We start from the raw sequence: 25613 nt of genomic DNA, 5'->3' as shown, positions 1-25613 counted from the left end.
GTGAGAAAACCTGAAGTCATTTTCAAGGTCCACCATTCTTTTCAGTCGGGTCAAGTTTCTAAACTTCCTAAATCTCCGTTTTCTGGCTAATGAAAAGAAAATAGGATTCCACCAAGTCTCCTATCTACCTACTCCAGGACTTCTGTGAGGATCAAATGAGATGAGACATAGGAAAATGCTTCACAGACATTTGGTTGAAGTGTGAAATGTTTGCACCTGGCTATAAAGCAAGTCATGTTCCTGGGCTGAAGAAACTGTAAGGAGGCTAGTCGCTAGGGAGAGGAAGCCTGGCGTTGCTACATGACGTCATTACCCGGTGCCCACAGCTACCATTTCCGGGCTGGGCTGGGCTGTGGGCCACAGTTTGCACCATGGGATCTCAGCAGTGTCAGCTGCTATTTGGTGGGCTGTCGCTCCGGGGTGGTGGCAGGGCCTGTGTCCCACTCGAGGGAAGCTGAGTGTTGCTTTGTGGGCACCAGGTCTGAGGTGACAGTGTGTGTCATGGCAGGTCCTGCGTTGAACATCTTCCCCTGGTGGTCAGTGCGCATCATAGCAACCAGTCGGACACTTAGCACATTAGCCTTTTATATATATAGATAATCTACAGTCAAGTAATAGTTTTTTGTACTCTTTGCCTTGTTGACATTGACTCTAGAGCAGCCGTGGGCAAACTATGGCCCACGGGCCGGATGCGGCCCGTTTGAAATGAATAAAACTAAAAAAAAAAAGACCGTACCCTTTTATGTAATGATGTTTACTTTGAATTTATATTAGTTCACACAAACACTCCATCCATGCTTTTGTTCCGGCCCTCCGGTCCAGTTTAAGAACCCATTGTGGCCCTCGAGTCAAAAAGTTTGCCCACCCCTGCTCTAGAGTATTGTATTAGATTTTTGTTGCTGCATTTTGAGATGAATTTAAGCAAAAGAACACATCTAATGAAGACAAAGAAGATGGTGATAAAGTATCTCACTTTCATTATAGCGAAGGGAATTGGGGGTAAAGAGACCTAGGGAAAATTCTTACCGCTGTCAAGTATGTGAAAAGATAGAGAAGGCAGACAGAACTGATTAAATGAAGTTTAGGAATAGCAATCTTTAGGAATAACTTTAGGAAAAATGTTGAGCTCCCAACAGTGGAAAATATCCAATTAAGTGTCTTCTGAGAAACTTTCTAATTTCATTGGCTAAAATTAATGTTTTGTTGGTTTGTTTTCCCCCTAAAAGACTTAGGTTGCAAGTGTAGGCTTGCAAAGGTAAGGTTGGGGATAACTTATTAGCTGTTGTGCATTTGGAAATTCTCCCATTTATATCAGGTAATTCTAATATAATAAAATTTGTCAGAGGTCAGCAGACTTTTTTTTATAATGGGCTGTAGTAAATATTGTAGACTTTGCAGGCTGCATGGGCTCTATAGCACCTGCTGAACTCTGTTGTTATAGTGCGAAAGCATCATTGACAATATATGACACAGTTTATTGGCTGTGTCCCAATTACATTTTATTTTCAAAAGCAGGTAATAAGCTGGATTTGCACTGTGGGCCATAGTTTGATAGCCCTTGCTTTAAATGAAATCTGGAAATACCATTCTAAGTTAAGAAAGACAGAGTTAATAAGACAAATTGTCAAAATGTCTTTGTCTTACTGGACTAAAAGAGTGCACATCAAATGTTAAAATGTAAATTGCCCAGACATTACAAGTCACATGACAGTGGAGAGTCTGAGACAGTTTCTGCTGTTCGTTTCTGCTCTTTTTTGGACTTAACGGTATCTTTACTCTTGCTGAGCAAAACCTTCTACTCCACTTGGACTGCTAATGCACACCCAGCCCAAGAAATAAATGCAGCTTCAGGCCTCATAAGAACCAAGAGACTTTCAGTGCCTCCTGCCCAAACAGTAATTTTAATGTCAGAACAAGGAAGTAAACAAAAATATCTGATCAGCAAAGTATCCGTTACACATTTTGTGCTCCTAAGCTCGTGCTGGAGCGGTTCTCATATCATCATGTGGTCTGCGGCCTTTTGTTTATAGACTGTTACAAAATGGTGGTCAAGTGTTGATGCTGTCTAGAAATGAATAATAGAAAAGAAGGCTACATCATCAGGCCGGCTAGCCACAGCTGAGGACGACCATGGGACAACCATTAGCTGCTATAAAACAAAGGATAGGAGCAATTTAAAAAATACCATCTCCCACCTGGGTTTGTTGGTTTTAGGGCCCAAAATACCCTCAGACCTTTTGATAATACTGAAGAACTTTGCTATATTGTCTTTTAGTATAGCACAGTAATTAGTTTTATAATGAGGACTCTTCAAGAAAAGGGTAAATGGTGACTTGTATATACTCTTTTAAGAAAATAGGATTAGTCCTGGCCAGTTTGCCCAGTGGTTATAGCATCAGACCAAAGGGTTGCAGCTTCAATCCCCACCCCGGTCAGAATGTGTGCAGGAAGCAACCAATATCTCTCTCTCTCTCTCTCTCTCTCTCTCTCTCTCTCTCTTTCTTCCCCTCTTTCCTTCCTCTCCACCCCCCCCCCCCGCCCATCCCCCTTCCCTTCCACTCTCTCTAAAAAAATCAATGGAAAAAATATCCTCAAGTAGGGATATAAAAAAAGAAAATAGAATTGCCCCACTGAAATAACTTATCAATAGATGTATAAAAATTTAGGATAGGCAAAACCAATTTATTTCCTAAGAGTTCTGAATAATTGTGATTTGTCAGCATATGAACATTTAGCCCTGGCATTCTGAACTCAAAAGCCCCATAGAGTGTTTTTATTTTTAGCAGATACATTTTTGTGACCTCAAACCTCCAAAATGCAAATTTGTATATTAAATTTAATTTTCAAATAAGTTATTTTTCTTTGTAAATAGATTATGCGCTCGAGTTTGGATAATTCAACTTTTTCTATTAACATTTAATTTTCTATAATGTAAAGGCCCTTTTACTGAAGATATTATATGCTCTGACTTATTAACTTTAAGGATTTTGCTCCAAATTCAGAGAATTGAGAAGATATTTTTATACCTTGGCTTAATTTATTTGATTATATTCTATAGTTGAAAAGCAAAGTTTTAAAGAAATCTGAATTTTAAAATCATGAATGTTTCATGTCATATTTTTGTTCAGAATTTTTTTCAGGGACTCGCTTTTACTTAGGGTGAACTATGTAATATTCAAACTTCTTAAGGTGGACTCTTGTGTCCCCTGCCTACCTCTCACCCCACCTTCCTTGTCACATACCTTCCCTATTACCATGCACTCAGAATCAAGCAATAAAAAACATCTTGTATTGCTGGTTACAGGCTGCGTCCTTTCATGATCTGTGACTTTGCACACATACTCATGTGGCAATCTAAAACACCCTCCTCTAGATCTCCCATGCTCCAGCCACCCCTTCTCTGCAAACTCTCTACTAATCTACAATATTCTTCTTCTTTTTTAAAAAATATATTTTATTGATTTTTTTTACAGAGAGGAAGGGAGAGGGATAGAGAGGTAGAATCATCGATGAGAGAGAAACACCTATCAGCCGCCTCCCGCACACCCCCCACCGGGGATGTGCCCGCAACCAAGGCACATGCCCTTGACCGGAATCGAACCTGGGACCCTTCAGTCCGCAGGCCGACGCTCTATCCACTGAGCCAAACAGGTCAGGGCTACAATATTCTTCTTAAATTTTACCTCTGATGCCTTCCCTAACCTCCTCAGGCAATTGGAGATTTCTTGTGACTTTTTCCAAGTTCATGTTCTGTCTTGTAACAATTTCCCGTTGTTAAAGTTGTTCTGTGTTTTGTCTTCCTCAATAAACTGTGAGTCCTTCAACAACCGAAGGGAAAGCATTTTATCTACCTTTGTTTTCATAGCATATTTAGCCAGGAGCCTAGCATAAGCAGATATTTCTCTAAAAACATGGGGTTGGCGGGGATGGAAAGCAAGGGATTCCTCACACCTAAGCTGTAGATAGCGGTACCATTTAAATAGGAATATTAGGAGTCCGGGGAACTAGAAGCAGCTGCAAAGTACCACCATCTGAGCCACTCACTACTATTCCAAACTTGTCTGTGAGCCTTGCATTGCCAGTGCTCTTCAAGTTTCAGCTTTTGAAGTTGGCACAGCTTTATGACGCTCCTTATTTATTTGCCTCCCTCAGTAAAAGAACCCAGACCCCTTTTCCCCATCCCTATCTGATATCAGTCCTGGATAATTCACAATAGCTTAAAAAGATAATATAGGAATGCTTTACAGGTTTGTTAATAGTAATATTTAACACATTTATGGGGTGCTTACTGGGCAGATATCTTTGCTTACATGTTTTTCATATATCACCATGTCTAATACAACAATCTGAAGTATACACCATATTTTCCATGTATAAGATGCCCCCATGTATAAGACGCCCCCCACTTTTCCAACCCAAAATTAAGAAATCAATATTTTAAACATAAAACAGAACACACTTTTATTTAGTCATTACCACATGTAATGCTTACCTACCAGTACTGTGATATTGTGCAGCATATCACTTTATTCAGCCTCTGTTGCATCACTACTCTCTTCTTCATCACTATTAGTTCCAGTCATATCAAGTTTTTCAACTTCTATTGTATAACTGCTGTCTTCTGAGTCACTGTCTATATATGTGAGATCATTCTCATAAACTGATGGCATTTTCTGAGCTAACTTTGTTCATGTTCTCATGGCCAAACCCTTCTCTTCTCATGAAAGTGAAGCACCATTTTGTCTTTCCTGTAAAATCAACAGTGTTCATTTCGTTGCAAACATTCTTGCCTGACATTGAATAAGCTTGGTTGACACATATAAGCCACTCTGGCACTGCTCCATAACCCAAGTCTTAAGCCTCTGCTCCAAGTTTGCCCATTTTGCTGGTTTTCCCCTCAAGGCCTTCTTCTTTTTTAGCAGCTTAAGGAATTGTTCTTCCTGTTTTCTCCACTGTCTGTTCATATACTCAGTGGGAGGAGGTCCATATTGTCTCTCTGCAGCTCTGTGTCCATGCTCTTTTGAATAGCTGATTACATTCAGTTTGAATTTTGTAGAGTAAGACAATCGATTACTGGTATTTATCTTTTATTTTTTGACATCTTTATGGGCTCAGAACGCTCTGGTCCCTGTTGCATCTGCACACTCTCCACCTCCACCTCCAATTACTGCATCAGCTGACGTCAATAACAATAAGGCTTGCGATTGGAGGAAGCCTGTTTGACAAAGTATGGGCAGTTACACACCTTCACAGCTCCCTCCTCTGCTGACTTCCGTGTATAAGACGCTCCTCAATTTTCAGTCTAACAATTTTAGAAAAATATGGTACCATCATCCCAATTTAACAAATCGGGGGGGGGCGGGGCAGAATGAAGTTCAGCGAGATGAATTAAACTTTCTCAAGGCCACACAACTAATTAAGGCAGCCAGAATTTGAATCCAGTGTAACTTTAGAGCCCATTCTCTTACTCACCACCAATGAGTATTACCTTGCCATAACTGAAGCCCAAATAACAGCATGTACTTTGAAATCGCCTAGACATAAGTTCAAAAATCCATATCTGGTGGTGAATAACTTCACTTCTCTGATCTTTGGTTTCCCTATATGTAAAAATAGCAATACATATCTTAAAAAGGGTTATTGCCTTCCTAAATGCATTATATTTCTACACTTCTGTTCATGTGAGCTCTGAGATAATGGTTTGTACAGAATAAGGCTTGGCATGAGAAGACAGATAAGCATCCTCTCTCTTCTGTATAGTATAACCATAATATCAACCAGTGCCTGCCCTCCAGGATCTCCAAGTGTTTTATGGCTATGATCGTATTTATTCTCTTACGAAAAGAGTGTATTTTGAATATTTCATAGTTGTTAATTGCTCATAAATATACTATATTATAATAAAGATTAGAACCAACGATCTGTCTACTATACTAGACTTCTCTTTTGCTAATTCTTAAGTAACAATAGCTGATGGCATTTTCTGAGCATTGCCTGACATTGAATAAGCTTGGTTGACACATATAAGCCACTCTGGAGATTGTTATTTATTCTATAAAATAATTGCCCCCAGGATTTCATAACATAGACCTGTTAGTGCCATTCAACAAAGAAAACTATAAACACAGCTGCTGTTTTGGTGTCGTTCATGGTTTAGTTTTGTTTTTATTTGAACTTTTTGTGCAGGCAGGTCATCATTTAAAAGTAGTCATTTGGCATTATCCCTTGCATTCTTTAAATTTCTTGTATGTTTTAAAAATCTTAGCCTAAGTCACTTCTAAAATTATACACACAGCTCCATCTGGTTTTTTACTAGTCAATGAATTTTCTTTGAAAAATGTAAAAAACAGGAGAACTATATTTTAAATCCTATAACTTTAGTGGGTCTCTTAAATTTGAAGAAAAATATGTTAAATATTAAAAAATAATTGTATATTATTGATTGTCTTCCAATTTTTATATTTCCAGAGGCAGGGTAAGGCTTGAAATTTCTTCTATTTCTACTTCTCACCTCTTTCATATGTTAAAACTTTGACACATACCATAAACACTTGTTTGTAACTGAGAACTGGTACAGTAGAAATGGCTGCCCAAAGTAGGCCTGTTGCTCTCTCTAGCCACACTGAGGTGAAAGATGCATTGTCGGGAGCAAACCTAGATGCATGGAGACCACTTAGGCCTTTGCAGTGTTCCAGACAAGAAATAGTAGTGGCCTGACCCAAGGTACTGAAAGTGATAGGGAAGGAGTGTAGACAGATCAGGAGATAGAATTAACGGAATTTGTTGATGGCTTAGATGTTGATAGGTATGACATAGAGGAGTCAGAGATAGATTTCTGGATTAGGTGCAACATGTTCCTCACCTCTTACTGTGTTTGCTTAATACCTGCGAATCCTTAAAAAATTCAGTTTATCTGTTACCTCCTGTGAAAGCCTCCCTACCCCAATTTCCATTGAGTCAAGTGACAACTGTGAGCTTTTATAGCATCTGGCATTCTCCATGAGAGCATGTTTTTCTGTTTCATATCTGTGAATTTAATTACCCCACACCCAACATACACATAATCTTCCCACTCTTGACTTTGTGAGGGGAAGGGTCATGTGTCTTGCTCATCGTCACATTCCCAGCACCTAACATGGTTCTGGGGACAGCACCAATACATATTTAGTGAATAAACCAAGGGTCATTTATAGCTATTGTCCCTGTGCCTGTAGTAATCGAATATAGTACATTATCTGGACCTTTGATTCATTTCTCCAGCTTTTATTTCTTTTTTATTTTCCTAATGTCTCTCACTTTGCCTTTTTTTATACCTTCACAGTTTAGCTCGCTGAGTAAAATTAAAAAATAAACACAAACAGCAAGAAATAAACTTGTGCTTTCTGGTTTTGACAGTATCTTCCAAAAGATCCCCTCAAGATTATTGACATCTAAAAAATTAGGGCTTCAAATCATAATGATAATTAATATTTTTTAAAATATTACAAGTGTTTGCCCTAGCTGGTTTGGCTCTGTGGATAGTGTCAGCCTGCGGTTCAATTCCAGTCAAGGGCACATGCCTGGATTGCAGGCTCGATTCCCAGTGTGAGGGGTGGAGGAGGCAGCCAATCAATGATTCTCTCTCATGGTTGATGTTTCTATCTTTCCCTCTCCTTTCCTCTCTGAAATCAATATAAATAAATAAATAAATAAATAAATAAATAGATAAATAAATAATAAATAAATAAATATTACAAGTGCTTAACAAGATTAGAACATTGTACTGACAAAGAGTGTCAATGGATCTCCTTTATGTGTAGATCATTTCAATCAGAGGTATTAGGACTAGGTTATTTGATAAAGTGGATGGATCATTGTCAGTTGGTCACATCTCAAGGAAAATGCATTGATGGCATTTAGCATCAATAGGAAAAAATATATACCTAACATGAGTATATACCTAACATGCTTTAGAAACATAATGGTCCAAGATATCACTTAGAAAATAATCAGTACATAAGAGGGAATTACAAAGATTGATTTAAGAAAGAAGAAAAGCCCTAACGAGTTTGGCTCAGTGGCTAAGTGTTGGCCTGCGTACTCAAGGGTCCCAGGTTCAATTCCAGTCAAGGGCATGTACCTTGGCTGCGGGCACATTCCCAGTAGGGGGTGTGCAGGTGGCAGCTGATCGATGTTTCTCGCTCATTGATGTTTCTAACTCTCTATCCCTCTCCCTTCCTCTCTGTTAAAAATCAACAAAATATATATTTTTTAAAAATGCCAAAGATTCTTAAGAAAGAAGAAAAGATTAAGCTATATAATTTCTCATTACCACAGGGTGGAGGTTGGGGAGAAAAAGTAAAAGGTTTTACTTCTCTAAGCCTTTGCTTTACTCATCTTTAGAATGAGAGCAGTTGGCCCATGATAAAGGATCCTTTTTAGCCCAGATTCTGCTTAATAAAATAGAAGAGAATGGTAGCGGTGATAGGTGATGGAAATTTTGGGTTCAATTACAACTTAATTCATTCTTCCCATAGTCTCATTTCTGTCTTGATAAGACCTGATTGTTAAAAACTCATTCATATAAAATGTTTTTTATTAAATGAATTTACTAAATAAAATGAAATACAAGTGATTTTTTTCTAATTTCTGCTTTGCAGTCGATTCAGCCTAATTTGGAGCAACAGTCTCCATCAAAATATTTAAGATGAATTATTATTACTTATCCTAATTAATTCAAACTGTGGAAAATGAGTTTTTACACATAATAATGCCATAAATCTATTCTTCCATAGTTGTTTCTCTTTTAACATGTTTTCCTTCTTTGGTTTAGATTTCTGCTTTGGGACAGCCACACATCTACTTCCTTAAAGTAGTTTTATATGTAAAACTTATAAAGGATCAGAACAATGCCTCCAAGACCATCATCAGGTGAACTGTGGGGCATCCACTTGATGCCCCCAAGAATCCTAGTAGAATGTTTACTACCAAATGGAATGATAGTGACTTTAGAATGCCTCCGTGAGGCTACATTAGTAACTATAAAGCATGAACTATTTAAAGAAGCAAGAAAGTACCCTCTCCATCAACTTCTTCAAGATGAATCTTCTTACATTTTCGTAAGTGTTACCCAAGAAGCAGAAAGGGAAGAATTTTTTGATGAAACAAGACGGCTTTGTGATCTTCGGCTCTTTCAACCCTTTTTAAAAGTAATTGAGCCAGTAGGCAACCGTGAAGAAAAGATCCTCAATCGAGAAATTGGTATGAGAAAATTTTTGACTAAATGTCATTGTCATCCTATTCTAAATGCAAATAACTGTGCAACTTTATTTTTTCCTCACTGAAATATCTCTGTTTGAACCAGTTAATTACCTTTGTAATCTTAAATAGATTTTTAAATAAGAATCATTCCAAATATAAACTATTTTTTTTCTATTGGATTAAGAAACTGTTTTTAATACCTTGGTATTTTTTATAAAGTTTTCTTTAAGAAGTATGATTTGTATGGTTGACTTAGATTTGTTATAGCCCAGTTTTGTTTATTATTCTCTAAAAAATAATTGATATGGATAATGTTTGCTGCCTTTGCTCCAAGTTGCTAAATATAATGTTTATTAAGAATATTTGAGTCCTTGTCAACTCTTACTGTATGTGTTCATCAAAAACTTTTTAAACCCAGAGAAACTTCTTTATTCTATTGTGATCTTCCAAATCTATCAAGTTTTCTATTTATAAGAAACATGTTTATACTGTGTATTTAATAGAATATTATCTTCTTTCTATAATTTTTTAAGGCTTTGCTATCGGCATGCCAGTGTGTGAATTTGACATGGTTAAAGATCCAGAAGTACAGGACTTCCGAAGAAATATTCTGAATGTTTGTAAAGAAGCTGTGGATCTTAGGGATCTTAATTCACCTCACAGTAGAGCAATGTATGTTTATCCTCCAAATGTAGAATCTTCACCAGAATTGCCAAAACACATATATAATAAATTAGATAAAGGTAAGAAAATTTGCTGTCTACCATAATTGGTTACTATAGTGAGAACTTCTATCATGTCTCTATTTTTAAAGTATTTTTTTATCTCAATTAGATGATAAGCTTCTTGAAGTCAGATACTGCTTATACTGACAAGATATAGTTGAGTGCCAAGTATACAACTTGTGTACAAATAAATACTTATTAATTGAATGAATTGTGTGCATATGGTGCTGAGCCCTTGGTGAATTGTTTTTTCAGAATAAAACTAAAGAACTTTGAGTTTGACATTCCTTGCTGTAGAATTACAGCTGATTATCATTTCACATGTAAAAACAAGTATAAATAGACACACATTTTATGAAATTTTAGGAAAACTACATCGTCTTGATATATATCATATATTCAAAAAAATTCTTAATCTTAATGTTAGATATACTAAATCTGATCATAATGAGATTGACTTTTGACATTTTAATATATTGGTTTCTAGATTTAAATAAACAAGGAAAAATATAAACTATATATTTTTTTGAAATGAAAATATATCAGATAAATATCTGTATTTTTCAAGATAACAAAGTGAAATTTGTTTGTTTATTTTTGTTTTTAATCCTCACCTGTGAAACAAGCTTATTGATTTTGGAGAGGGGAGGGGGATTGGGGGGGGAACATCTGACAGCTGCCTCCGGTACACGCCCTGACCTGGGATGGAACCTGCAATCTCGGTATGTGCCCTGACCGGGAATTGAACCCCAACCTTTTGGTGCATGGGACAGTGTTCCAACCAACTGAGTCACACTGGCCAGGCCAAAGTGAAGTTTTTAATTTGAAGTTATAGAATAGGTTAACTCGCACACACTAATAAATATAAAGTTCTGTTAGTAAAATAAGTTAAATCTTATTACTATTCTACCCATATTATTCAAAGTAGTTTAATGAAACATAACATAACATTTTATTTATTTGAAATTCTTTTCTACTGTAGCATACTTTTTAAAATGGTACAAACACTCTTTTATTTTTACCCAATCTTTATGAAAAATTTCCAACATATAAGATAGTTAGAAAAATTGTACTGTGAATACCCAGCCCATTCTGACAGTTTTTTTTTAATATTACAGAAAAGTTTATTTGTGTTTCAATAAAAAGACTATTGTTTTAGAACAGGCAGCTAGCAGCAACTGTGCAGTTAATGGTTCTTCGTGGATAAATTTTAAAAGAAGCTACTGCCTGTCCTGAAATTCCTTTTCCTTTTTATAAAAAAAGAACTATTAAAAATGATTGACAAATTTTGAGTTAAAAAACTGTTAAAACATTATATTTAATTTCAACTTTATAATAGATTACAGGAAGATGCTCATGAAACAAATACAACATTTGTTTCAGTACATGTCTTTAAATGATAGACTTATAAGTATGTAAACAGCTATATAATAAAAAGTTCCCAAACGCTGCCTGTAAGAAATCAGGCAAATTTTACCATAAGCAAAAAACCATCCCAAGCCTTCCAGAGTTTTCACAGCTGCACCAGCACGGCAGTAAACTACCAAACCAAACACAAATGAACAACTTTGAATGTTCGCTGCACCATAGACAAAAAAAAAAAAGAAAGAAAGAAAGGAAAAGTATATGGAATCACACAGTCAACATAATTTAAGGGGAAGTACGTCATAATAGGCTTTGTGGTGCTCAGTATTGAAAAGCAGCTCTGCCATTGGCTTGGTTCTGCGGACGCCCCAGACCTTCACAAATGGGAACCCGGCCTAGAGCTTCACACGCCGCCATGGGGTGGCACCATTCACAACGCGCTGCAAATAAGTGGCCTTCGGGGTGGCCTCTACAGGAGGACGGCATTTTCGTTGATGTAGATGGAGCACAACTTCTTCAGCAAACTCAGCAAGAATTGTTAAGGGGCAAAAAGGAACTCTGAATTTTAAAAAAAAGAGAAAAATGAAAACACAAAATCCTACCAAGTAAAAGCCCTGCGCCAGCGACTAGAATCCACACACCGCAGCCCGTCTAAGACCCTGCAGAAGAAAGCCCTCGCTTGCTTATCAGAGGTGCGCGTCAAATGCAATAGCTTACCAATATCTTCTTGGGAGGAAGCCAAAAAGAAACAGGAAAGCCCACATTAAGAAAAGTTTCTCTTTCCTAAACATGTTTTCCTGAAGCTGAACTTGAGGGGAGCGGGGCCTCTGAGCAAACACTTCAATCTTCCTCGTCGTTTTCGTACTCCTCGTCCTCGTCGTCATCCTCCCCGACGTAGGACACGGGAGTCTCCGCCCTGGACCCGCTGTACTGAGACCCACTGGAACTCGTGGCCAGCATCCCATCCGCACTGTTGGTCAAGTCACTGGCAGAAAGCCTTGTGCCGTTAGAGGTCGAAACCGCTGACATGAGGAATACGCTGCCGAGTGATCCCTGAGCCATTTCTGTCACATAGGGTTCCAGTGCTTTCGGCACCAAGCTTCTTGCCATTTTCAGGTCTTCAGCAGAGCAGCTTCCGGACTCCAGTCCATAGGCCATCCCCATGCGCTTCAGCACTTCTATGTCGTCATGGATTTCAAACGTGTTGTCAAAATTGAATAGATACTCGAATTTGTCATTAGAAATGCTGCAGTCGATGGCGGTCTTCTTGCTGGTGTTCACAATGATGAAAGGCAGGTGGATGACAGAGTTGGGCGGAGGTGGCCGGTTGGCCTGCTGCTCTGCCTGGCGGTTTCTCTGCATCAGATTCTTGAAGGCAATTTGCTGTAGAACCAAGTTCTTGAAGTTGAGACTGTTTCTGTTTTATTCTTTCAAGTCTTCTTTGTCTCTCTACCTCTAAATTCTGACATTTCCTGAGCTGAGTTGGTGGGCAGACCAATCCATTTGATTTCCTTCTTCTCCTTGGAGATGATGTTCATGGCCATCAGCACATTGAAGGGATCATAGACTCGCCGTCTTAAGTTCTTCTGATCATAAGCGGATTCGTTTGGTAAGATGTAGTTATCGGCGGCACTGAACTCTGCGACCAGCTCGTCGGCCAGCTCATTAGAGGACGTGGTTCCCTTCCTCTGCAACCTTCTCACAGACCTTCATGGAGAAGTGCCTCAGGCCCTTACCGTTCTTCTCGCCCTTCCTGTTGCGTTTCCACTTGCTGTGTAATGTTGACATTGGATGACTGTCCGAACGTTTTTGGCAAGAGCTGCTTCCCAAGCGTGTTTATTGTGGAGGGGTGAACAGCTACTAAGGACACAACACCTTTTCCAGGACTAAGGTTCTGGTCTATGAAGACCTTTAGTTCCCCGTTGGCTTCAATTTTAAACCGGCATCTTTTGCCATGTTATCAGATCCGTGAAATCAATGCTATAAATGTCCACCCTCCAGAGAAGAAAAATGATTTTTCTGGCTGACGGTCGGCGCGCGGACACGCGGGGACAGACATGAGGGCGTGGAAACGGACACGCGGGCGCGGACACGCAGACACGGACACGCGGGCGGTCCCGGCGCGCACTCCAGCCCGGGGTCCTGCCCTGCAAGGCGCCGGGCGCGGGGCTCACCCTGCCAAGCGGGCGTCGGGCGGCCTCTGACAGTTTTAATCTTTCTAGTTTATCATCTTTTTTTTTAATCCCCTGACTTAATTGATCTTAAAAGAAAACAAATTAAGAAAATGCATCTTATTTTCCCTCCTCCCCCATCTTTTCTCTCATTCCGATTTATCATCTTTCTTTAAGTCTCCATGATTCTTTCCCATAGTTACCAAAAACTCTTCCACTTCTGAACCTTTTGTATACCATCATGAATCACTCTTCACAGAGGTTGTATCCATGAAGTATGCCATGCAGTTTAAAATGGAATTATGTTTGTCTCAGGTACTTGTGACCCACCAGTCAGTTTTGCATGCTTGCCATAAAACATGAGATTTGGACATAGCCTGGCAGCTCTATTAGATCTGAAGATTTACCTGCATTTAATTAGTTAGATTATAAGTCATTAATGATTATGGTTAAAAGAATGGTAGTGCATACTTTTTGAAATTTGTCTCTTGAAAAATGAAGTATATATGGTGATTACATCTAATAATGTCTTCCTCTTATAGGGCAAATAATAGTGGTGATTTGGGTAATAGTTTCTCCAAATAATGACAAGCAGAAGTATACTCTGAAAATCAACCATGATTATGTGCCAGAACAAGTAATTGCTGAAGCAATCAGGAAAAAAACTCGAAGTATGTTGCTATCATCTGAACAACTAAAACTTTGTGTTCTAGAATATCAGGGCAAATATATTTTAAAAGTGTGTGGATGTGATGAATACTTCCTAGAAAAATATCCTCTGAGTCAATATAAGGTGAGTAACAAGTTTCAAAAATATTAATTTTAATTTAAAAAGTAATCACATTGGGGACTATTGTCTGCATTTTTAGAACATACATTTTGAGAAATTAATATTATTAAGTAATATTCACAAGTTTATTTTTATGCAATAATTATTTAATTAGAGAGATTGATGATGAATTTAATTTGAAAAAACATGCTATTTCTTTAAATTTTATGTAATAATATTTGGGGATCTGACTATGTGGGTAAGCTGATTAATGGTTTTGCAATTGTAACAATAGTTATACCATTATTCAGATACAAACATTTGATTTGGTGACTGTTTAATTGTGCTATAAGGTAAGTACAATGTTTCAGGTATTCTGCATACAAAAAAATGCATCATATGCTTTTCTAGACAGCTCCAGTTCTATAGTGGAAATACTTTTATTAGCCAATAAGAATTTTAAATACCACGAAACTTGCACAGAAGGCTTTTCATGTGCCTTTTTTAAAAATACATATTTTATTGATTTTTTACAGAGAGGGATAGAGAGTTAGAAACATCAATGAGAGAGAAACATCGATCAGCTGCCTCCTGCACACCCCCTACTGGGGATGTGCCTTCAACCAAGGTACATGCCCTTGACTGGAATCGAACCTGGGATCCTTGAGTCCGCAGGCCAGCGCTCTATCCACTGAGCCAAACCAGTTAGGGCTGCCTTTTTTTTTTTTAAGGGGTTTATTGTATTCATTTGAATATGCAAGAAAGCAATTACATAAGTGTCCCCTTGTCAAAAAAAGACAATCATAAAAACATTTTCAGTTACACTAACCCCAAAATATGGCGTATTTTATCTCCTTCCAAGCAATGGCACTAGCAGTAATTAAACATTTCAAAAAAATCTATGACTTACTGTTAAGATATACTATTAATATTACCCTACTCTCTATTCTGTTCATTTAATAAATACATATAAGAAGCAACTATACTTGTACCAAGTGTATGCTAAGTACTGATTTACAATACCAAGCAAGACATGGTTCTGGCCTTCAGGTTGCTTACAGTCTAGTGGATTTATGGGTAAGAAAATAGGCTATTGTAATATGTACATAGTAGCACTTTTTTTTTTTAGCAAATTGGAAGTATCATGTCTTTTTTTTAAATATATTTTTTATTGATTTCAAAGAGGAAGGGAGAGAGAGATAGAAACATCAATGATGAGAGAGAATCACTGATTGGCTACCTCCTGCATGCCCCCTACTGGGGATCGAGCCCGCAACCCAGGCATGTGCCCTTGACTGGAATCGAACCTAGGACCCTTTGGTCCGCAGGCTGACGCTGTATCCACTGAGCCAAACCAGCTAGGGCAGTAACATTTCTATTTGAAATTTCTATCCTAACTACCACTTCATAGATCAAACAATGTGTTTTAATATATTTTTAAATACATCCTATATTTTTATCAGTCTCCTCTTATTTTTGTTTTGTTTTACTTTTTAGCAAAACCAATGTTTCTCAAGAAATATTGCAACAAAAGAGCAAGGGGGCAGTAACCCTTGGATTGGGCATCAATATGACAATATATAGAATGATAGAAATTTACTAAACAATGTTGCTATTCCTTTAACAAGTGCAGTGTTTTCATAATGAGTATCCTCTGATCCTTGTTTATAATTTTTTTTCTTACAGTTAAGGGTAGAACTAAAGTGTCAAAAACTGACCTCTTTTTTTTTCTTTTATACAGTTTTTATTCCAATAGGTGCTTGGTTGATCTTGTGCTATAACCTAACTCCCAGATATGTATTTTAAATGTTAAGTGTAGCAACTGCTAAGAAATGTGGTCTATAATGTTTGATTTCATTATCACCTTTGCAGATTAGTATGTAAATTCTCTCATAATACTCTTACATGGTGCTTTTAAAATGAAAAACCTTTTTTAAAAATGGCTTCTCCCCATCTCCCTTAATCTTTTACAGTATATAAGAAGCTGTATAATGCTTGGGAGGATGCCCAATTTGATGCTGATGGCTAAGGAAAGCCTTTACTCGCAGCTGCCAATGGACTGTTTTACAATGCCATCTTATTCCAGACGCATCTCCACAGCTACACCATATATGAATGGAGAAACCTCTACAAAATCCCTTTGGGGTATAAATAGTGCACTCAGAATAAAAATTCTTTGTGCAACCTATGTAAATGTAAATATTCGAGACATTGACAAGGTAAAGTCGTGTTGTTGCTTATTTTATATAAATTACTAGAGACCCGGTGCACAAAATTTGCGCATGGGTGTGTTTGTGTGTGTGTGTGTGTGTGTGTGTGTGTGTGTGTGTCCCTCAGCTAGCCTTCACCCTCTCCAATCTGGGACAACCCTCTCACAATCCGGGACTGCTGGCTCCCAACTGATTGCCTGCCTGCCTGCCTGCCTGCCTGCCTGATTGCCCCTAACCGCTTCTGTCTGCCAGCCTGATCACCCCCTAACCATTCCCCTGCCAGCCTGATCAACACCTAACTGCTCCCCTGCAGGCCCGATTGCCCCTAACTGCCCTCCTCTGCTGGCCTGGGTCCCCCCAACTTCCCTCCCCTGCAGGCCTGGTCCCTCCCAACTGCCCTCCCCTTCAGGCCTTGTCCCTCCCAACTGCTCTCCCCTGCTTCCCTGATAGCCCCAACTGCCCTCCCCTATAGGCCTGGTCCCCCCCAACTGCCCTCCCCTGCCAGCCTGATCGCCCCCAACTGCCTTGCCTTGCAGGCCTGGTCCCTCCCAACTGCCCTCCCCTGCTGGCCATCTTGTGGTGGCCATCTTTGACCACATGGGGGTGGCCATCTTGTGTGTTGGAGTGATGGACAATTTGCATATTACCTCTTTATTATATAGGACTTTATATAAACTTTTTTATTGAACTAATGATCTATTGAGCTGCAATATGTTTTCAGGTGGCTAGCAAACCACCCATCTACCTCTGCTATTACACAGCTTGTGGTCCTTTGTCATTCTAATATCCCTAATTCTAATATCCTAATGGTTCTAATGTTCACAATTCTAAGCTCTTAAAACCAAAAATTTTACAGAATATATTTGGCATCAAAACCTGGCCCAACTTGAAGCAAGGTTTTTTTGTATCTTTATTTATCCCACTACTATAAATATTCATGTGTTTTGTTGCAGAAATATTAATATATTTATGGATGTTCTAACTTCAAATAGTATTGAATAATGTTTAGTATATGTACCAATTTATCTTTCTAAAATATGAAGAACTCTGAATTCCATACCTGTCCTAAAGGTGGGCCTATATTGATTTTTATTAGTCTGATGTTCCCCTGAAACAGCAACAAATTTTAGTGAAGAGCCTGCATTAATATTAATTTCTTATATATGTGAGAAAAGGAGAACTGAAAAGCTACATCTGAACAGAAACTTCTAAAGGAACCCATAACCTTGGCATATCGGGGCAACACTCTGCTAACTGAGCTACCTGGCCAGGGGGAAACAGTTATTCTTGTGTTATTATTTACTAATTATTGTAGTATTTTCCATAAAAACAAATGTAAACCTACTTTTGTCCCCTTATGTGTACATGTGTGTTTGTATTATATATGTATGTTTGTATATATTTGTATACACATACATTTTTATTTTTATTTTAGATCTATGTTCGAACAGGTATCTACCATGGAGGAGAACCCTTATGTGATAATGTGAACACTCAAAGAGTACCTTGTTCCAATCCTAGGTAAGGAAGTATATGGGTTTCTATCTTCATAAGTCATATTAGTGTTTAGCAATGTAATAAATAAAAGTAATACAATTTCCATCATTGGCTTTATACAAGTCAAGGAAATTGCCACACATTTACATATAGAACATAAGGACTTTCAAATCACAGGATCACTTTATTGATTTTCTGTAAAATTTTATCTGTAGGGTTTTTCTGATTCTCTCTTTGCATTGTATCAAGGAGAGAACAAAATATGGTTACAGTTTGGTGCTGATGATTCATAAACCTAGCATTTTATTCTTTTCTTATCTCCATTATCATTTACACTTGATTCTAGGAGAATCAAGAAAAAATTTTGATCTTGTAATTAAGTTGCTAGAGGTGACCACCATTCTAGAGTTTGGATCAAGTTCAAAGAGATGGTAATTTTTTCTGCCTAGAGAAAGGGAAATAGTTCCTCACCCTACCGGAACCATTAGGTCAGAAAGTACGTCATTCATGTTAGAACTTATGCTGTGACAACAAACAACCCCAAGATCTTTTACAATTTTTATTAGAACAACAAAATTTATTTCCCAGTCATACTACATAACTGTCAGAGGTTGAGTGATTTGGTTGTGAAAGGAACAGCAAAACAATATTTGAGTAAAGAATGGCCAAGAATTTTCCAAATTTGATAAAAACTGTAAAACCAACAATCTGAGGAGTTCAACAAGCCACAAGCAAAAACCCCAAAATAATATTGGGTGCATTTATTCTAGTTGTTTCAAAACCAAAAAATAAACTAGCTTTATAAAAGTAAAAGGTAAATGTATTTAACAATCTAAGATTATAATGTCAAAATTTTAGTGAACTAAAGAAGTTATTTGAAAAATACTTATATTTGGTTATCTTTTCTTTAAGAATTCTCTAGTCTAAAAGATAAACTCCCAATGGTAGTAGTATGAATATTTTGGTAAATTTGTAAACTTTTTTGTATTTACAAAAAAAATTAGAGATAAAAAAAATGAAGTTACTAGAATGAAAAGTAGATATTAAAAATTTCTTCTGAGATTGATTGTTCCAAATACTGTACTTCCCATATACTAGATAAATTACCATATGATTTCTTCATAAATGTTACGTTCTCTCCCCAAATCAGAATCAATTTGGACTATATATATATGAAACTATTGCCTAATAATAAAGAACTTAATTGTTCTCTGTGTGTGGACTTGAGAAGAAACATGCTTTATTTGCATAGTATTATAAACAACAACATTCATAGGATATAGCTTTCTTAGAAAGTATATAGACTATTTCCCATTAACTCTGAGCAAGTCTAGAGATTGAGAAGTAATAAATAAAAAACCCCGGGTACATTTACTGTGAACTTATCAAATTCCACAATATTTCTTCTCTCCATAAACATTGTTTCTTTGTCCTTTAGAATTCCTTCTTCTTAAGTTTCCCCATTTTAAACATACCTACTCTATATAAGTGGATCATATTTTTTTAATCTTCATCCATAATCAAGCAAAGAATACACAGAACTTATTTTACTAATAAAGTTTTATATCTTAGTTTGGCTAATTAAAAATTTTATACCATTTTGTTGTTAATTAAGTCTTGTTTTATTTGTGACCAAAAACAGAATAGAATTTTGAAGAAGCCATTTAAAAAGTTTTCAAAAACATTATCTAGCACTTGAGCTTTTACCTTGGACCAATTACTCTTCTAATTTATTTACTTTTGTTATCTCATTTAATCTTCACAACAACTTTATGAGAGTAGACACTATTATTAGTCACATTTCCATGACAAGAAAACAAAGTGAGGGTTGCACATGTAATAAAATAGTAAAAACAAGATTCTACTCTAGGTAGTGTGACTTCTGAGTTCATACTCTTAACCATTACTATAATCTTTTTTAAAGAAATAACAACTATGTATTTTGCCTGGCTCTTTACCGATATGTCCACCAAATAAAATATAGACATTATTTCACATGTAACATCCAATAAATTGAAGGGAATTTATTATTAAAATTTGAGAAAAAAATTATCACTTTTTATAGTAACTTTTTATTCTTACTATGAATGTCAAGTTTTATTTGCGAAATAGTTCTAAAATTCAAATACTTTCTGTTAACATATCCTTCATTTTATTAATACTGACTTATTTAAATGAATAAAACTGCATCATCTATAAAAGTAATTAAATATCATTGTAATCATACTAGGAAATTTCATTTTACTTAGTTTCCCTTTTCTATTTGCCTCTTTATAAGCTAATTTGGGGGTGTGTGTGAAAGTATATTGCATAAATGGACAAAAGTATACATTGCAGAGTTTAGTGAGTTATCACAAAATGAATATTTATATAAGCATTACACTGGTCAAGAAATAGAACATTTAACAGTATTCTAAAAGTCCCTCCCTCCTCATCTCCGCTCCCAGACCATTAGTCTTCTCTCCTCTCTAAAGGTAGCTACTATCCTTCTAAAATTATTGTTTAGTTTGGGCTTTTTGAATTTTATGTAAATGGACTCAAGGAGTAGATATTCTTTTGTGTCTTTTTTCACTTAATATTATGTGTTTTTAAGATTTCATCCATGATGTAAATAGCTGGTGTTCATTTCCATTACTGTGTACTCCATTATATGAATATACTGCAATTTATCTAATCTATTAGACATTAAGATTGTTTGCAGTTTGGGAATATTGTAAATAATTCTGTTAACATTCTAGGCACAAGTGCACTCATTTCTTTGATTTTATACCTTGAGGTGGAGATGTCATAGGTCAGTTTTAGTACATTATGCTTTCCAAATTGGTTGTATAAATTACACCTCCACTAGCAGAATATGAGATTTCCTGAAACTACACATTTTTTTAACCACTCCTTGGTATCATTAATCCTTATAGTTTTAGCTAATCTCTTGTATAGTGATAGTTCCATGACATTTTATTTTGCATTTTTTGGATGACAAGTGATATGGCCTACTTTTTCATGTTTATTGGCCATTTGGATAAATGTCTGTTCCATTCGATCTCTGGCCTGTTTTCCACTTTATTTTTTTCTTTATGATTTGTAGGAGTCATTCATATGCTCTGGATAAACGCTTTTTGGGGGGAATAAATTGTGTTTTTTTTTTTAATTTTACATAGGTGGAATGAATGGCTGAATTATGACATATACATTCCTGATCTTCCTCGTGCTGCTCGGCTTTGCCTTTCCATTTGTTCTGTTAAAGGTCGAAAAGGTGCTAAAGAGGTAAATTATATTCACCTTTAGAAACTCCAAATATTACAGCATATTGAATTTTTATCAAGAAATGGATATTATTTTTCTTTATCTAAAATAAATAATTTAAAATTTTTAAATTAATAAATGTATCATAGAAAAATATCTTGTGAAAGTTTTTAGAATTTATTTATAAATAGTGAGTTTGTCCTGGTCATACCGATACAATTTTCGAATATGCCAAGTGACTACACACAAATAGCTGTTAAGTGACTACATGCAAATATCTGTCTTGCTTGCTTTGGTTTATATTTCCTAAGGATAATAATAATTAGAGAAAATACATGTTATTTCAAATGGGAAAAAGGAAAGCGAGATATTTATACTTTGTAAAAATTAATATAGTTTGTTGTAGACATTGTTATGGAGATAGTTGTTGAATTCTCCTTTCTGGGGAAGAAAAGTGTTTTGAAACAGGTTTAATAATTTAACCCAAAGAGTAGTGAATATTTTTCGGTTTGTTTGTTTGTGTGTTTTAAGGAACACTGTCCATTGGCGTGGGGAAATATAAACTTGTTTGATTACACAGATACTCTAGTATCTGGAAAAATGGCTTTGAATCTTTGGCCAGTACCTCATGGATTAGAAGATTTGCTGAATCCTATTGGTGTTACTGGGTCAAATCCAAATAAAGTAAGCTTTTTCTTATTATAAATTAGAATTTTTTTTTTATGACAGTCAAACACAATATATATGTAATAACTTTTATTCTATTTCTTAGGAAACCCCATGCTTAGAGATGGAGTTTGACTGGTTCAGCAGCAGTGTGGTAAAGTTTCCAGATATGTCAGTGATTGAAGAGCATGCCAACTGGTCTGTGTCCCGAGAAGCAGGATTTAGTTATTCCCATGCAGGACTGGTAAGACATATCACTAAGTTTTCTTAAGTATCAGCCATAATCAGTGGATTTGGGTACATACTCTTTATACAGAAGGGGTTTCATATGTTTTAGTTACACTGGCATAGCTACTGTAGGTGCTTGGACAGTATTGCAATATAATAAAATTCTCTATATGCTAATATTTTTACTGCAGCCCTACCTCTCCTTACTTTTCAGAGCTCTAGCCTGCCTTCATTTAACAAATACTTATTGAATGCCATTAATGTATGACATGTACCAGGCAATAACATTGTAACCTAAAGAGACCTCTACTGAGTATGTAGTCTAATGATGAAAATAGATATTAAGCAGGTAAAAGCAAAAATATAAGATTATAGATTATGATAAGTGCCAAGAAGGAAAAAGCAATAGTGTGCCAAGAATGACTAACAGAGGGATAGAAGACAAAGGCTAATATTGGGTTCAGAGAAGACTTTTTTGAAATAGTAACCTTGAAGTTGAGCCAACGTATAAATATATTGTGAGGTGAGCATGGAAGCAGAGGACATTGCTTCACCACCATAGCTCAATCCCCTAGAAAAGCATATATATAAAATAGGATTTAAATATTGATCTAGTTGTCTGATCTTGGCCATAAATTTGGAACTACAAAATAATGGTGTAGGAACCATTAACTCTAACTCTTCCTTATTTCTCAAGGACAAAGGTGTCAGTGCTAAGAGAAGATGTTTTTGTTCTTTGTTAACTTTTTTTTCTAATTTTCAAATTTATTACTTTTGTTTTGACCTAGTTATAGGTCATAGATAGACCAACCAATCGAATATGGACCAAGAGGTCCTGAAATATGCCTATCATATTTTACATATTCCTGGTACAATAACAGCAGCACCCAGGGGCAGCCAGCAATCCCACATTTAGGAACTTTCAATAGGGAGTTTACCAATCCCTTTTGTAAACTGAAGAAGAAGAAGAAGAATAAACTTTACCCTTCCTGCCTATGCACTTTCAAAAATATAGAAAGGCTATTTTAAGTACAAATAAATTTAAAATCATTACTGAATTTTGTCAGATACTAAAAGTACAATTAAAATTAACTTTTTTGACATTAAAAAGAGATTCTCTTTCTTGAAATATGTAGCCTCTATTCTATAAGTTTAATTCCTTTATGATAACTGTCCTGACCAGGTAGCTCAGTTAGTTAAAGCATCGTCCTGACAAGCCAAATTTGCAGGTTCGATTCCCAGTCAGGGCACCTGCAAGAAGCAATCAATGAATGCTTAAATAAGTGGAACAACAAATCGCTGTTTCTTTCTTTCTCTTGCTCTCTCTCTCCCCCCTCCCACCCCATCTGTCTTCCTCTTTTCCTTCCTCTCATTAAATCAATAAATTAGAAAAATAATTCCTTGATGATAATTGTTAATATTTATCGAGTGCTTACTGTGTACCCAATGCCATACCAATCACTTTTCACATATTATCTCATTTCATCTTAAGAGCAATCTCTGTGAAGTAGGTACTATAATAACCCTTATTTCACCAGTAAAGAAACAGGCATAAGGAGTCTAAATAACTTATCTAATGATCGCCCCGATTGGGGCTGGTGGGCCAGACCCCACCTGTGCACAAATTCCTGCATCGGGCCTCTAGTTCTGTCATAAATGAGGAGGAATTCCTTAAATTTTAAGTTAGGGTTGAAATACTGATAAGCATTCTCATGACATGTCCATATCCCTATCCAATTAGTTATATCTGTAACTGGAAAGAAAAAGGTGATGTAGAAATTTAAAAATTCCTTGGATCCATTATTCTGATTGGTATCTGTAAGTGTAAAAATAGAAATGTTTTACAAATATGAAGCAAAGAAGATGGCCATTCTCTCTAACAAAATTATGAGGCATCGCCAAAACCGGTTTGGCTCAGTGGATAGAGCGTCGGCCTGCGGACTGAAAGGTCCCAGGTTCGATTCCGGTCAAGGGCATGTACCTGAGTTGCGGGCACATCCCCAGTGGGAGATGTGCAGGAGGCAGCTGATCGATGTTTCTCTCTCATCGATGTTCCTAACTCTCTATCTCTCTCCCTTCCTCTCTGTAAAAAATCAATAAAATATATTTAAAAAAAAAAAAAAAAATTATGAGGCATCAAGGTTTTCAAAAATGCTGCATTTTGACATGTGAGTACGAGAAGAACCAGTAGTAATGATAAGCTAGAACTTACTAGATATGTATTTAAAATCTGGACTTAGTATTTATAAGATGAATATGTCCAGCCTCATGCATGACAGTTGATAAGCAAGCAGTTAGTTGCATTCAAAGGATGTTGCTTATTTTGGATAATAACCTTGGTTTTATTATATTTAAAAAATATAATTGTTGTCATATAATTGTTTTTCACCATCACTTATTCTTCTCTGTTATCCTATATTAAAACTATAAACATAAAAATAAGTAAATAATGCAAAAGAATTAAAAGTCCATGGACCCAGATGGTAAGTGGTAATGACTACTTTTCCTGGTGAATTGAAGGTGAAGCATTTTTTATCTCTTACCCAAGCTATTATTCCAGTAGCCTCCTGACTGGTCTCCCTCCCCCTGCAGAGGACCCAGAATGATCTTTATTAAACATAAATCAAATCATGATATTCATTGGTTAACTAACTTCCACTGAAAATAAAATCCAAACCTTTTACCCTGACCTGCAAATTTCTCACTCCTCTCCCTCACCTACTGGGCTGCAGGTTCACTGGCCTTCTTCCTGTGCCTCCTTCACACCAAGCTCATTCTTCCCCTGAGGCACTTGTCTTGTTCCTCCATCTGCAGTAGTCTTTTCCTGATCTTGGTGTGGATGGTTCTTTCTTGTCACTTGGATTACAATTAAACATTACCTTTTCATGCCTCCTCAGAGGCAATTTCTGAGCACCCAGTCTAAAGTAGTTACTCATTCTCTGTTACATCACCCAGAGTATTTAAATCAACTTTCCAATATTTTTCTTATTTGTTCATTTAATTTTCCACTGTAGCAATGGCCCTGTTAATAATACAGGTTCTTTTATAATTTTATGACCCCAAACAGTAAGAACAAGACAAGGCACACATTCCATGCTTTAATAAATATTTGTTAAGTAAATATGTGCTAGTAATATTTGTTGATACTGTTAGATAAATTAACAATGTTTAAATGTATAAAAACCTAGTAGCATGGATGTTTACTTTCATTTTTAGCCATTAGGAATATATGTAACCCTTTCTAAAGGATATATAATTGTTTTTTTATAATACATTAATGTGAATTCATAATTATTTATTACATAGTTAATATATCTACATTTAAAGAAAAAAATACATTATTTGGAATTGTACCAAAAGTTGTGGTGTTTTTGGTTTCCAAACATGCAATGTGCATGGTTTTAATGGGGATATTGCTTCTACTTTTTTTCCCTTATTTTTACTTTTTAAATTTGAAAGCTTAAAAGTGACTATTAGGATGTATCCAAGCAACCATTAT

General features: G+C 36.4%; 1 protein-coding gene and 1 pseudogene across 1 annotated transcript in view; one reads left to right on the top strand and one right to left on the bottom strand.

Moving 5' to 3' along the window:
- Window positions 1-25613, top strand: part of PIK3CA (phosphatidylinositol-4,5-bisphosphate 3-kinase catalytic subunit alpha) — an 83468-nt gene that overhangs the window by 37333 nt on the left and 20522 nt on the right. Inside the window, exons 2-9 of the mRNA XM_070406765.1 lie at window positions 8813-9240; window positions 9774-9983; window positions 14044-14294; window positions 16244-16489; window positions 17916-18001; window positions 21136-21241; window positions 21752-21904; window positions 21993-22130. Of these exons, the coding sequence (XP_070262866.1) occupies window positions 8889-9240; window positions 9774-9983; window positions 14044-14294; window positions 16244-16489; window positions 17916-18001; window positions 21136-21241; window positions 21752-21904; window positions 21993-22130 (1542 nt within the window). The 5' untranslated portion in view covers window positions 8813-8888. The remainder of the gene's footprint in view (window positions 1-8812; window positions 9241-9773; window positions 9984-14043; window positions 14295-16243; window positions 16490-17915; window positions 18002-21135; window positions 21242-21751; window positions 21905-21992; window positions 22131-25613) is intronic.
- LOC139004082 (transcription factor Dp-1 pseudogene) lies at window positions 11814-13314 on the bottom strand (annotated as a pseudogene).

This window comes from Myotis yumanensis, unplaced genomic scaffold (genome assembly GCF_028538775.1).
Source record: "Myotis yumanensis isolate MYYU_CA2020_CCGP unplaced genomic scaffold, mMyoYum1.0.hap1 SCAF_2, whole genome shotgun sequence".
In the NCBI taxonomy this organism is placed as follows: Eukaryota; Metazoa; Chordata; class Mammalia; order Chiroptera; family Vespertilionidae; genus Myotis; species Myotis yumanensis.
The sequence above is the reverse complement of the archived record's forward strand: the minus strand, read 5'-3'. Positions and strand labels throughout refer to the sequence as shown.